The sequence below is a fragment of the Triticum aestivum genome, chromosome 5D, assembly GCF_018294505.1.
Source record: "Triticum aestivum cultivar Chinese Spring chromosome 5D, IWGSC CS RefSeq v2.1, whole genome shotgun sequence".
NCBI lineage: Eukaryota > Viridiplantae > Streptophyta > Magnoliopsida > Poales > Poaceae > Triticum > Triticum aestivum.
Genome location: NC_057808.1, coordinates 300,943,288 through 300,956,378, shown reverse-complemented (window position 1 = coordinate 300,956,378; position 13,091 = coordinate 300,943,288). Strand labels below are relative to the sequence as shown.

At 45.6% G+C, this 13,091-nt stretch overlaps 1 protein-coding gene and 1 pseudogene across 2 annotated transcripts; both read right to left on the bottom strand.

Annotated features, from left to right (window-relative positions):
• Nucleotides 1–1,774: 1,774 nt before the first annotated feature.
• LOC123124721 (subtilisin-like protease SBT1.8) lies at nt 1,775–4,046 on the bottom strand (annotated as a pseudogene).
• A 1,744-nt stretch (nt 4,047–5,790) lies between these two features.
• On the bottom strand, nt 5,791–13,091 carry LOC123121322 (B3 domain-containing protein Os03g0164300). Of its 2 annotated transcripts, XR_006459667.1 has the most exons (8): nt 12,629–13,091; nt 12,423–12,523; nt 12,251–12,296; nt 12,022–12,154; nt 11,151–11,187; nt 10,183–10,364; nt 7,748–9,195; nt 5,791–7,513 (listed from the first exon to the last, which is right to left on the bottom strand). XR_006459667.1 is itself a non-coding variant. In XM_044541256.1 (6 exons), the coding sequence occupies exons 2-5, from the start codon at nt 12,058–12,060 to the stop codon at nt 8,938–8,940; spliced, it is 516 nt and encodes a 171-aa protein (XP_044397191.1). In that variant the 5' UTR covers nt 12,061–12,154; nt 12,251–12,422; the 3' UTR covers nt 5,791–7,513; nt 7,748–8,937. The 2 variants fall into 2 exon arrangements, 1 of the variants encoding a protein (XP_044397191.1); XM_044541256.1 differs by lacking the exons at nt 12,423–12,523; nt 12,629–13,091 and having other exon boundaries at nt 12,251–12,422.

Here is a 13,091-nt window from a genome sequence, read left to right as displayed (position 1 = left end):
GGGTTGTGCGCGCTGAGCCGGCTCGATGATATCAATGCAGATGTCCGGCTCGAGTCCTGGCTCGCCGATCTTGCAGATGAAGACGTGGAACTTGCCGAAGGGGACCCGGTACCCGTACTCGATTGAGTTGGCCTCGGGGCCCCAGCCCGAATCGTCGATGTAGAGCTTGCCGCGGCGACTCTTGGTCATGCGGCCGGTCGCATATCCTTCGATCCCTGAGAGAGCTCCCTCCAAGAACTCAACACCACCGAGCAATAGTTCCACGGTGGGCGCAAACTGTCGTGGTTTTGTCACGGCGGATGTCCTCGTGAAAGGACTTAGTCGTGAGGCCATCGCCGCTAAGTAGTAGCTTGAACGGAGTTGATCGGAATCGAGAGACAAGGGTTTACCCAGGTTCGGCCCCTCACGGTGGAGGTAAAAGCCTCTACTCCTGCTTGATTGATATTGATGATGATGATGATGATCTCGATTACAAGGGTGCGTCTTGGCTAACCTAGTACTCGAGAGCGTGTAACCTAGTCTTTCTGCCTCAGGTGCTCCCCTTTATATACAGGTTAAGGCCCTGGACTTACAATAGAGTCCGAGTCGTAGTACAACCTGTGCCCTAGTCAGTTTCCTTATTTGTCTTGTTTCCCAAGTAAAATAACTATGGCGTCCTTCTGATGATGAGCCGCCGTCTCAAGTGCTGGGCCGTGAGCCGGCCCACTCTACGAGTCACCTTGTAGGCCTTGAGGTCTTGATTGCCATAGCCCATCTCGTGTCTTGCTCTTCAGGCCGCCATTGGATAACCCGGTCCTGAACGGGCGGGTTATACGTGAGGTTATATCCCCAACAACTAGTCTCCTTGCCCAGCCCACAAAGTCACTCATAGCATTCGAGCAGTAGCATTCACATGCTGGGATCCACCTCTTTTCTTCTTTGGATGGTTAAAAAGAAAAGAAAAAGAAGCCCGCATAGCCCAACTCATGGAAATGAGTTGCTGAGACGAGCCATACACCCCGCATTGCTCCCAAAATACAACGCCAACACGAATCTCAGGCGTGATGATCAAACTGCCAGGAAAGTGAACAAGACATTCTTAAAACTCAGCCAAACCGAACAAATAATACACTGAGTAAAAGGAAATGGAGAGAGTACTATGAAAGACAAATCAATCGTACTGGACGCTGTTAGCTACTCCCTCCGTCCCATAATAGTATAGTGTCAAAAACGCTCTTATATTATGGGACGAAGGAGTAGTATTGCAAATCAATGGTGGATATGATGAACTGATCCAATACTTCTAACACCCTTGTAATCAACGGTGGATATGATGAAATGATCCAATACTTCCAGCACATACTTTAGTCTGGCGCATGCCCGAACAGATCATCAACAAGTTAAGACGTATGACGTACAGTACCGTACATGATACTACAATCTCAAGTACTCTACCAGTCTACCTAGCTAAACATGAACGCATCATCACCAAAGTAATATGCATGGTCAGCCACTGAGAGAGCCGTGCAAAATGCAAATGCGGGTCTACGGATTAAAACTATGTACTGTAGTATGTATGACTCCATTCCATGAAGTTGGACGACGATCCATACGAAATTAGATGCAATTGGACAGGAGAAAAATAACATGATGATTATTCCTTTCTCCTCATCACAATGAAATGCTGATTCTCCTTCTTCTTCATTACAGATCAACTCTCAAGTATCACAACATTACTCTCTCAGAGTTGAGGCAATCAGACTCACTCTCAGAGTTCCGGCCTACATGCATGGCATCAGTTGTCCCATTTGAAGGCGACGGGGCTCCTGACCCGGTGCTTCCTGTTCTCCCAGGCGATGTGGCCGAACTCCCACGTGCCGGCCGGCCTCGCCTTCGCCCCCGCCTCGCTGCTGAACTGCACGCTGTAGCTCCTCTTCTCCTTCGGCCACCTGAACTCCAACGTCGCCGGCGTCACGGTTACCTTCACCCCGTCGGGCGCGGCGACCGTCACGTTGTAGCTCTCTGGGCGCGCAGACACCATGGTCACCGTCCGCGTCAGCGTGCGGACGCGGATGCGGCTGTCGAACATCACCACGAACGACGGGTAGTTGAGGTTGGCCACGCCCCCGGGGATCGTCCTCGCGCACTTGTTCAACTCCGGCACGAACTGCTGCATCTGCTCGACCGTGTAGTTGAGGGTGCAGAGGAAGTCGACGTAGTCCTGCGTTCCGGCGTCGTACACCAGACCCGGGTCCATGGCGAGCCGCGGGAGCACGAACCCGGCCCCGGCCGCCAGCGGCGTCGCGCCCATGACGGCGGCGCCGACGGCACTGCCGCTGTCCACGATGTCTCTGCCGTTCTTGTCGAGCGGGCCGGCGGTCGTCACCAGCGCCGAACGGATCATGGCCGGCGTCCAGTCGCCGTGCCGCTTCTTGATCAGGGCTGCCACGCCAGCCACGTGCGGGCACGCCATCGACGTCCCCGATTGGATGTTGTACTCGACTCTCCGCGGGTCCATGTCGGAGTCAGATGGCGGGGTGGCACCTGACCAGGCGGCGAGGATGTTCACTCCCGGCGCGATGACGTCCGGCTTGAGGATCTGGGGGACAATCGGGTTGGGGCCCCGCGAGGAGAAGCCCGCCACCATCGGCGCCCGGTTCTCGCCGGTGACCGTGTCGCAGGTGAAGTTGAAGGACGCCACCGGGTACGCTACGGACGACATGTAATCGGCCAGCTTCTTGCCGCCGGTGGAGCTGATGAGCAAGATACCGGGAAGGTTGAAGGGTTCGGCCATTACCGTGTCCAAGAACCGTTCCGTACTATCGGCGGAAACTATCCCGGCTCCGCCAGCTCTCTCCACGTTAAAGCCGGCCGAAGCTCCTGCACCCTGGGAGCACACCACGACCTTGCCCATGACATCGCTGTCGATGCCGCCGCAGTCGCTGTCCACTAGCGGGATCATGCCCGCGCCCTGGGAGGACGGGATGTTGTACAGGGACTGCCCAGTGAGCACCACCCCGTCGCCGGGAACACCCGGTCCGTGGTGGCGGCGCCGACGGTGGTCATCCACGGGGCCACGTTGGTTATGAGTCTCTCGGGCCATCGTTGCCGCCCGACAGGACGACGAAGACGCCTCTGCGCTCAGCGCCGAACGTAGCGACGGCGAGGAGGTCGTCGTGGAAGGGTCTCGCGGTGTCTCCGATGGAGATGGAGATGAGGTCCACGCCGTCGCTCACCGCGGCGTCGATCGCCGCGGTAAGGGCCGAGTCAGGGCAGTCGTCTTTCATGGGAATGCACGCCTTGTACACGGCGATCCTTGCCTTGCGCGCCACGCCGCTCGCTCTCCCGCCCGCGAACTTGAAGAGATCGGCCGAGGGGACCTCGGAGCCTGCAGCCGTTGACGCCACGTGCGTTCCGTGCCCATCGATGTCCCTCGGACTCGAATCGGTGAAGGACTTGGCGCCGACGAGCTTGTTGTTGCACAAGCTGGCGTTGAATCCCGGGGCGTCCACGCACTTGCCCCTCCAGGTGGACCTGACGGGGCTGAGCCCGGTGTCGCTGAAGCTGGCGCGCTCCGGCCAGATGCCGCCATCGACGAAGCCGATGACGATGCCGTCGCCGAACTCGGCGTCCGGCCACGCGCCGAAGTCGTCGTGGAGGCCCATGAACCACGGCGACCTCGTGGTATGGATGTGGTACAGCCTATCCTTGTACACGCGGGACACGCCGGGGACGGTGGCCATGCGCTGGGCCTCGCCGGCCGTGAGACGAACGGAAAAACCATGCATGACGGTGCCGTAGGTGTAGCGGATGCGGTTGGAGTTCTTGCCCAGCATGGACGCGTACCAGCGGTCGAGGGTGTCGAACTTGGACAGCTTGGCGAGGTGGTTGGTGAGGACGATGTAGGTGTGCGAGGTGGAATGATGTGGCTGCTTGTGCTCCTCGGCAATGGCGTTCTTGGGCTTCGGGGTGACGGAGGAGTGTGTGGACTGGACAAGGAGGAGAAGTAGCAGGGAGCAGCGCAAGAGGATGGGGGTCATGGAAGCCATTGTTGAATTGGTGTGTGAGTGAGGTTGTGGTTGCAGTGGAGGGTTGCATGTGAGTGATGGGTTTTATAGGGGGCTTGAGCAGCTCAGCTCAGATCAGCAGGAAAATGCATTGCCAAGAGAAAAATATTTGCATCGCATCGCCAAGAGAAAAATATTTTCTATCTTAGTTCTAAGCTTGCATTACCATCTCTCTTAGCTAAATATATCATCATGGTGGCTCAGCTACAGCTAGTGGATAGCAGTTGTGGCTTCCCTCCAGACTAATCCTCTGCTAGTGGCAGCTAAATGTGGACTCCAAACAAAATTTTGATGGCACATGAATGAATTTTGATGAGCAAAATAAATTTCCATTTCAAGTCTTGGACGTAGCCACTTGGTCATTCGGAGCTCCATTATTTGTGATGAAACAGGCTTGCGAACGAAAAATGGAAATAATGAAACGGCCTCCACTACTACCCTTTTGTCTTTTCCTGAAGCTTTGCCTTGCCTCCACCGAGTTACACTACTTTTTTTTTGCGGGTGAGTTACACTAATTAACCGAGGGATGTTCCAGTCCGTGGTGCAGAAACCGTCGAGTTACAACTCTGGTGAAATCAGTCATGCAAAACAAAGCCCTAAGTAATACAACATCACATGTGCCAAGACGTAAAGAAGCCCGTCACAGTGGGTGATATGAATTGAAAAATTGGAACTAAATTCAGAGATGTCATCAGTCTTGAACAATGTGATTACTGATTACAGGTTACATTTACAGTTACAATGGTCTCTGAGATTAATTTACAGAGTTGTGTACGCCCATTTAGCAGGTTTCTGTTTCTGTACTAGTAGTACTTTTGATCTGTACTCAACGGCTTGCTGAGTACCCTTCTCTGTTAGTCATCTAAGTTTATCCAGGCTATTCAGTAAAAGTAAACCAACAATATCTGAATTTGTTCACACACCTGCCCTACGACGACTGAGGTTGTTTCTAGCTCCACACAACATGTACACTACTCCAGTACAAATGCTGCCAGCGAAGAGCTACGCAAGAAGACGCTGGAATAGAGGTCTTCAGACACTCAGGAGCTGTGGACAAAATCGGCAAACAGACGACTGGAAATTCATGATTCTCGCTGATGTTGCTACTTTGTCACACAAAAAATAAAGCTCTCATTGTACTACAAGAGTATCAAATTCCATTAGTTATGATGATGCATCAGCGGGTTCAGCGCCAAGAAGCTAGTAAGGGCACCTTACACTTTGTCCAGAAAGATTTTAACGAGCGCACAACCATTTAGATCTTCTCCTACTATGGGCATCTTCCATGCTGATTACTTGTGACTGCGAAAAGATAAGAATGATGACAAGTCAACTCCAACTCCCAGCCCATAACATGATCATGCATCATGCGGAACACATGTAGACAAGTTCAGTTGCATATCTACAGGAGGGCTATGAAATGCTCGCGGCAAGGCATACAGTTATCAACAGCTAAATTTTACCATGATGTTGTAAGAAAATAAGAACAGATACATTAAACTTTAAGAAGATACTGAGACATGTAACATTACAGATATCATTCAACTGCAGGTGCCTGAGAAAAATGAACAAAATTCATGATGAAACAGCCTTCCAAACGAAACAGGGAAAGAATGAAACGGCCTCCACTCTAACTTTTTGTCTTTTCCTAAAACCTCAACTTGCCTTGTCCCCATCGAGTTACACTAATTAAACACACAACACATGCAAGAGCACAAGCTTTCAGTTAACATTCTAGCTTTGTGCTATGAGGGATGAAACCAACTGCCTAATCTGTCAGCAATAGCACATGATAGCAGACAAGGCTGTTCTCAGCCCCTAATCTGGAAACCAGACGTTCCTGTACAACTCTGGTGAGATCAGTCATGTAAAACCAAGCCCTAAGTAAACACTACATTGTATTGTCTTGAACAATGTGATTAAGCTACATTTACAGTTACGAGGTGATGAATTTACAGTTAACGTATGACCATTAGCAGGTTTCAACTTCTGCCAGTAAAGATGGGAGCACGATTCTTAAGTTTCTGAAACAAAGATGGCAGAAGTAGCCATTAGCCCAACCTCGGCGCTGTAGCCTGTCATTGCACCATAATCTGTTTTTGATCAGCAAGCCTCCCAGAACAGCTTTTTATAGCAGGTTTGGTCACTCCTTGGAACTGCAGTTTGTAGACCGAGCTTGTGGAGTATAATCTGTTTGGCTCATATCTCCATTGGATCGAATCCGGAATGCCATCATGTAGATGAATGTCTTTTGTTCGTAGCCATGTCCGCAGAGCGATGAACTCATGGAGCAGAGCAGTTGTACTATGCTGTATCCCCATGAGCCAGGTCATTGATCCAAGTGTCGCCAGCAAGGGCATCTTTTGCGCTTCTGTTTTTTTCTCCGTGAGTGCTTCAAGAGCAGCGGGAAGGCGATCCTTAGGGTGGCAGAACCCATCCAGGAGCAGTCCCCGAAGGAGGCCGTCGTGCTGTCACCAATGGTTACCATTGTTGCAGCGTTGAAAAGAGCTCTGTTAGTGACAACGCATGGCAGCTCTGATCCAACCCAAGGCCTTTCAGGATTTTTCCATAGCGCACGGCTGAATTGTTGCATATCCTGGATGCCGCGGCCACCACTAGCTATCGGGGAGCAAACCATAGGCTAGTTCACCTTACACTTGCCGCTGGTGAGCTCTTTGTCTTGTGCCCATAGGAAGCGACGCCGCGCCTTGTCCACATCTTTAAAAAATCTTTTTGGGACCTTGAGGACAGAGATAGCGAATGCAGGCAGCAGAGAGAGAACACAACAAACCAGCACCTGTCTTCCAGCTATCTTCATGAGTTTGCCCTTCCATCCTGCCAGCCGTGCCCTAATGCGATCAAGGATGAACTGCAGATGAACTATCCGAAGCCGCGAGGTTGTGATTGGCAGACCAAGGTATCTCAAAGGGAAGCTAGTGGTTTGCCATCCAAAATTTCGAAGAACATCAGAGGTTGATGTCCTTGCATCTGATGGGTGTGACAGTTGATTTTTGAGGGTTTATCTTCAGTCCAGACGCGTTTCCGAAGTCATTCAGAATCTGCATGAGCATGTCCACTTCTTCCTTCCTTGGGCTTCCAAAAAGAACTGCATCATCCCCGTACAGGCTGCTCTCCTCGGCAGAGGATCAATCAGTTAGAGCTCAGCTGCTCTCTGAATCAATCGATGGAGAGGATCAATCGCGATAATGAAGAGAAAAGGCGACAGAGGATCACCCTGCGTTAAACCATGGCGATGAAGCACAGCCTGTCCTAGCCATCCATTGAGCAGGAACGAGGAAGAAGAGGTTGACAGTAGCCAGGCGATCCAATCCCTCCAGCGCGCACTGAAGCACAGAACCTGCAGCAGCTGGAGCAGGTATTCCCAAGAAACTTAATGAGCCACACGTAGAAGCACGCCCATTTAGATCTTCTTCTACTAAAACACCTTCCATGCTGACACTAGTGACCTGCGATCAAGGAAAAGACTGGGGGATAAGAATGACGAAAAGGGAACGCCCAGCTTCTAACATGATTATGCATTACATACAAAAATGCAGAGAAATTCAATCACAGATCTTCAAGATTGCTATGAAATGCTCACAAGAAGGCATATATCGAATGTCAAAGAGCAATACAAGCCTACACGGTTAACAACTACATATTACATATACTTCTAGGACAAATATGTAGAAAAATTTCACCATGAAGTTGTACATGCAGGTCACTTTTGTTTCTCAGTTGGAGTTTCTTTGTAATGGCTAAGGTTGTAATGGTCGTTTGGACCACTTGTTTCTTCCTATCTATATAATCACATGCAGCTCTCCTGCATGGTTCAAAAACAAACCATATTAATTCTTTAAAACTGAAACAGAGTTTTATTTTTGCGATGAAAAATTGAATCAAAATTAATCAAAGTTAATATTGCCATAAATGCCCTGGCAGCTCCTATTGTGATGACATTTGAACAACGGACAATATCAAAAGCATTGCTCCAGCCGAGACGTAATCCTTTACATGCCAAGTTGACCATCTAGTAAACAATATAGAATTCCATCGATTTGGTTCCTCCAAAAAAACTCCCATTTGAGCTGAGGAAAAAAATAGATGAATTAAACTTTAAGAAGACACTCAGACCTGTAACATGAGTATCAAGTTGCAGACACAGATAATAGCAGGTACCTGAAAAACAAATTGAGAAACACTAATTCATGGAAATTAAACTTTATGAAATGTAGCAAAAAATTATCTAATTTGATCAACCCCATACGACTACTTTCCCATATCATGAACTAACTAGTATCACTTGCAGCATTCAGATTATATCAAGGCTGAACATTGAAGTGCCTGATTGGGCTCTGGTCACAGAGAACGTAAAGAAAGCCTCTTAATATTTTAGTATCTCACTGCGAATGCGACTTGCCGAGTATTTCATATAAAATTGTACTTCTATATAAAACAAATAAAATTATAGGATACAGAAGAGATCAATCAAGTATGGTCCCCATAAAAGCAACTAGGTGTTGGGGCGCGCCCGTGGCGCGTCTCTTGAGGGGGAGCTGGGTGGTGCCTGGTTGTACTCGCCCCTTTAACACTCTTTTCTATTCTAATTAGCGTTTGGGATGATTACTTTAATTAAGAAACTTAGCAGCAAAAATAGAAATATAGACTGTACAGAGAAAGCCCATTATGGTTCTGAACATGAAACATCTGACAGACAATAGTGCACATAACATAAGCAGCAACATAGGTTTAGTGTCTTGAAAAGCATGTGATAAGAGGGCCCAAAAGCAAACGATAGGTTATCACAGGATATAGCATAATTAGGAGTACTTAGTGCTACATTATATTAGATTATATTGACACAGGGGCTGCAGCGTTTTCGATGGTGCATCTAGAGGCGGTGCACGGTGAGGACCAGGCGGCGCTTTGAAGTTATCCTGAAACGAAATGCACAGATGTCTCCTTCGCGAATGTTGGCGCGGCGACGAAACTCAGACCAGTTGGTGGTTATAGTGGCCCTCTTGTCAGTTCCTAGCATCATGCGACATTCGGCAAGCAGATGGCCGTCTGCAAGTCTGACCATGAGTGTATCATTGTTTGGATCAATGTAGTCCAGTAGGTTCTCTTCAGTATAGTTAACCTGAAAATACTGGTAGAAGAAAGCAAGTTATTTACATGGACAAAAATTGTTGTGTGATATGGAAGATAAGAGCGTGTTCTATGGATATTAATGATATTAATGGTGTTAGCAAAGTACTGTTATTGACTACACGTCTTGAAGACCCAGAATGCTCAAGTAAAATGGCTGATGAAAGAGCAAAGAGAAATCAATATTTATGGTGTGCAATTGACGATTTGAGTATGTACAGCCTAGTGTATGAACAGAGAACAAACGAATGAAAAAATGGTAAGCTAGAAAAGATAAAGTAGAAATTTCAAAAGTGGCAGGAGAAAAATAACAACAGACCAGGTGTTGATCTATCTGGTACACAGTGAGAAAGGGAACATAATCGGTATTTGTAAGATGACTAAACTGCTGACTGTTAAGTAGTAAGAACAGAACATGATTTTTTATATCTTAAGCATGGATAGAACAATAGTATAAATAGGAAAATATGTGCAACTTTCGTTTGCATCATCACAAAGTTACAGCTGTTAAGGTAATTAAAATGCATAAGAAAACAACATTGTCTATTCTGTAAAATGGCTGGTGAAGCTCATGAAAAGAGTGAAGTAGTAAAGGAAGATGAAGAACTAAAAATAGATGTGCTTGTAATTGAATGGTCGACTACAGTAGATTATAGAATTCTAAGAAAAACAAGTAATATTGTAAAAGCGAGTTGCATGAATCTGATTGAGTATAACAAAGTATGAGAGTGGGGAAGAATGGCGATGAAAAAAAATTGGGCTTACAGAAGGCAAATTTGTCATTTTCATATACAGTGTGCGGATGGCATTAAAGCATTAGTAGTGGTGTTGAAAAGATAAGGTTAAAAGGACAGATACTCGGTTAGAATCAATCAGCGTCTTTTCTGTTAAAAAAAACAATAAAAAGTGGGAGTTGTGCAGTATGGAGATACAACTTGCCACATTATGAAGTTAGTAAACATTGAATAGGCTGTGCATTTGAGCATACCATGCGCTGGCCTGGTTTGGCAAACGTCTTGTTGATTGTGCACACGTAGTACTTGATGTCTGGCTCTTTGTGCCAAAACATAGCAAAGAGGGTGTCTACTTGGTGCTCATAGAGCTTCACCTCATTGCCCCAGTAACAGTTGTCGTCAAGCTCACCAACGTACTGGATGCCACCAGGTGTTCCTGCATTCAGTTGGAAGTAGGTGGGAAGCAAGTTAAGTATTGCTTGCAACAGCTGTAAATGTCATAGTTTGTTCGGGAAAGGAAATTTTAGCTATATAAGAGAGCAGGCTGGGTGTTAGGGGTTGTTTGGATTGAAGTCAAACCAGCTGTACAAAAATGAGTGGAACTTGCTTGTGTGGTACTCCCTCCGTCCCATAATATAAGAAAGTTTTTGACACTACTAGTGTCAAAAACGTGATTGGAAAATTGGCACTACAGAGTGAGAAAGGGCAGCTAAAAAATTGGCAGCGATTGGAAAATTCTGCTTCAATCGAAACCGTTGCCCACGCTGTGGTGAATGGCGAGAATTTAGGAAGGGTAGGCTTTGGCAGCCATCCAAACTGGTTCTTAGACATGATGTCATGTAAGTAACTGAAGATTAATTTTTAGAATAAGAGAATTGAAGTTCTAAAATATAGCAGATGGTGAAAGTAGTTTGTAAATTAGAGAAAGCATAAACGTTTGCATACAGATTGAGATCAGCATTGTGTGGCATGGTGAAGGTAATGACTACAAAAGGAAACAAACATTGAGCGAGAAAAAGTAGAACAGAGCAGTGTGATTCCCAACTTTGTAAGAGAAGTATGGTGAGAGCAATCAGTAGGGAAGGAAATAAATATGAATCTAACAGATGCAGTGAATAAGTGAAGGTAGTTGATAAAGAAATACACAGACACATGCTTTGTTAGGAAGCTGTGAGTTTGATGTTTTAAATATTGAAAACAAAGAAATAAGTTGTGTGCTCACCGCAGATGATGTACTCTTGCTGCTCATTCTCTTCAGTCTGTTCATCGTATCATACAATACATCGTTAGAAATAAGAAATGTGATTATTGCCATTGGAGATGATGAAAGATAAGATTGAAACTATTATCTTTGAAAGATATCATTTGAGATTGTCGCACAAGTTTCTTCTGAAGCTGTATTTTTTTAGGCTAAAAGGATGAAGCTTCTGTTCTGTTCTTTGATTGACATTTTTAACCCTGCACCATCGGAAACTAACTACTTGATATTTTGATCTTCTATCTGACGACAAAATGATTTAAGATCGGTGCATCGTGTCAATCAGTGTGGAAACAAGTTAGAACTCAATACTGTACACTCACAGTTATTATGTAGTTGCCGAGCTTTCGTATTTACGTGATGGAGATTATTTGTATTTTATTAACACGTGGGAACTAACTGAGACAGCACATGCTATTAGAGCAGAGTAGAATCGGGAAGGCAAAATGCAAAATAGCTAGTGAAATAGATTAATATATAATGGATGTATTGATGACAAAGATATTCATGTAACTGAAACAGTAGGCGAAAGTGAATCTTAATGTGCATTTAGCAGATCCGAAGCGCCAATCGATTCATGTGGTGTATGCGCAGCGGATCTGTACTTTTGGATGAGAAGTTAAATCATGAAGGTAACAGAGTCATTCTCCTAAAAAGCTAAAATGTGTATACATTTTTTTTCATTCTAATCATATCCATAAGTGCTGCAAGATAAAACATATTCTATGATTTTGTTTCTCCCCTGAGAGTCCAACCATATAATGTCAGAGAAATAGAGTAAAAAATGAATGATACTAGTCTAGCTAGCATTCGACCATCCACGGAAAGACTTCACCTTTCGTTGAGATTCTTTTAAGCTTGGCCAAAACAGCATAAACCAAACAACAGGATTTAAGTTGTCGATGCCAGCCTGCTTTCTTTACGGTTAACCTTCAGTTCATATTCCTTATGCACAAATTGAACATCATCTAAGATGCAAATATCAAGGTCACATCAGTTTGTTAGACTTTGAAGTGAAAAAGAAGCCTATAGATTATTCGATATTCCAAGCAGAATAAACTAACCAGGGGATTAGGACCTTCACTGAGGCCTCTGCCATCGGTCTAGTTCCTAAGAAAGAAGAAATTATGGACAAACTGATGTAACTGCAGCAATTGTGGCATTGATGCTGCATTATTGAAGGGAGTGCAGAGGAAAAAAGAGACCAAGATGTTGTTCAAATAAATGAAGCCTAACCTTAGTTCAAAGCTGCGACACTTTTTTTGGATCAGAGGGGTATTAAATTTTAGTTTCATGCGCCAAACAAGTCCAATCATTCATTTTCATTTTGAGCTGATCTGCAAATATTCACTCATCATAATTTTTTCCATAAAATGAGAATTCAAAATTCATCCAAGGTATGATTAGAAAGACTAATCTGAGAGGCAAAGTCTTAGTTTTACCTAAGGCTCTTGTCAACTCCTTTCGGGATGTTAGGCTCTGTCTTTGGTTGCCCAAACTGTTCTATATTATCTAAATTTTCACAATAATCTCAGGACAGCTGTTAAGTGCATCAACAAAATAACAAGAAAACCACATGTTACGTGATGGTTCCTTACAATTATGTTGGTTGTTATTAGCAGCATTTGACTGTTCTTTGGAGCCTAACAAAATACCACCATTAATTATTCATTAAGAAGCCATTTATACTCATTAAGGGCACGAGCAAGCATATAGGGCCTAAGGTGATACCTGATGTTATCTCAATCTCATCCATGGCAGCTCGAAAACCACGCTGAGTTTGGCCTGCCAAAGAAAGATCCAAAATCATGACACATGAACTGAGCTCTTTTCCATGTTAGAGGTAGTGTTTTTTTGTTGTTGTTGAGAATAGAGGTAGTGTTTGTTCTACATCCACGAGAACAG

Excerpts from the sequence above, each read along its gene's own strand:
- LOC123121322 (XM_044541256.1), bottom strand. The coding sequence starts at position 12,060 with ATGCTGTTTTGGCCAAGCTTAAAAGAATCTCAACGAAAG. Across the intron at positions 11,188-12,021 it reads TAAAAGAATCTCAACGAAAG|ACTGAAGAGAATGAGCAGCA; the intron begins GTGAAGTCTTTC and ends TACGATGAACAG. Across the intron at positions 9,196-10,182 it reads CCAAACCAGGCCAGCGCATG|TATTTTCAGGTTAACTATAC; the intron begins GTATGCTCAAAT and ends TTCTTCTACCAG.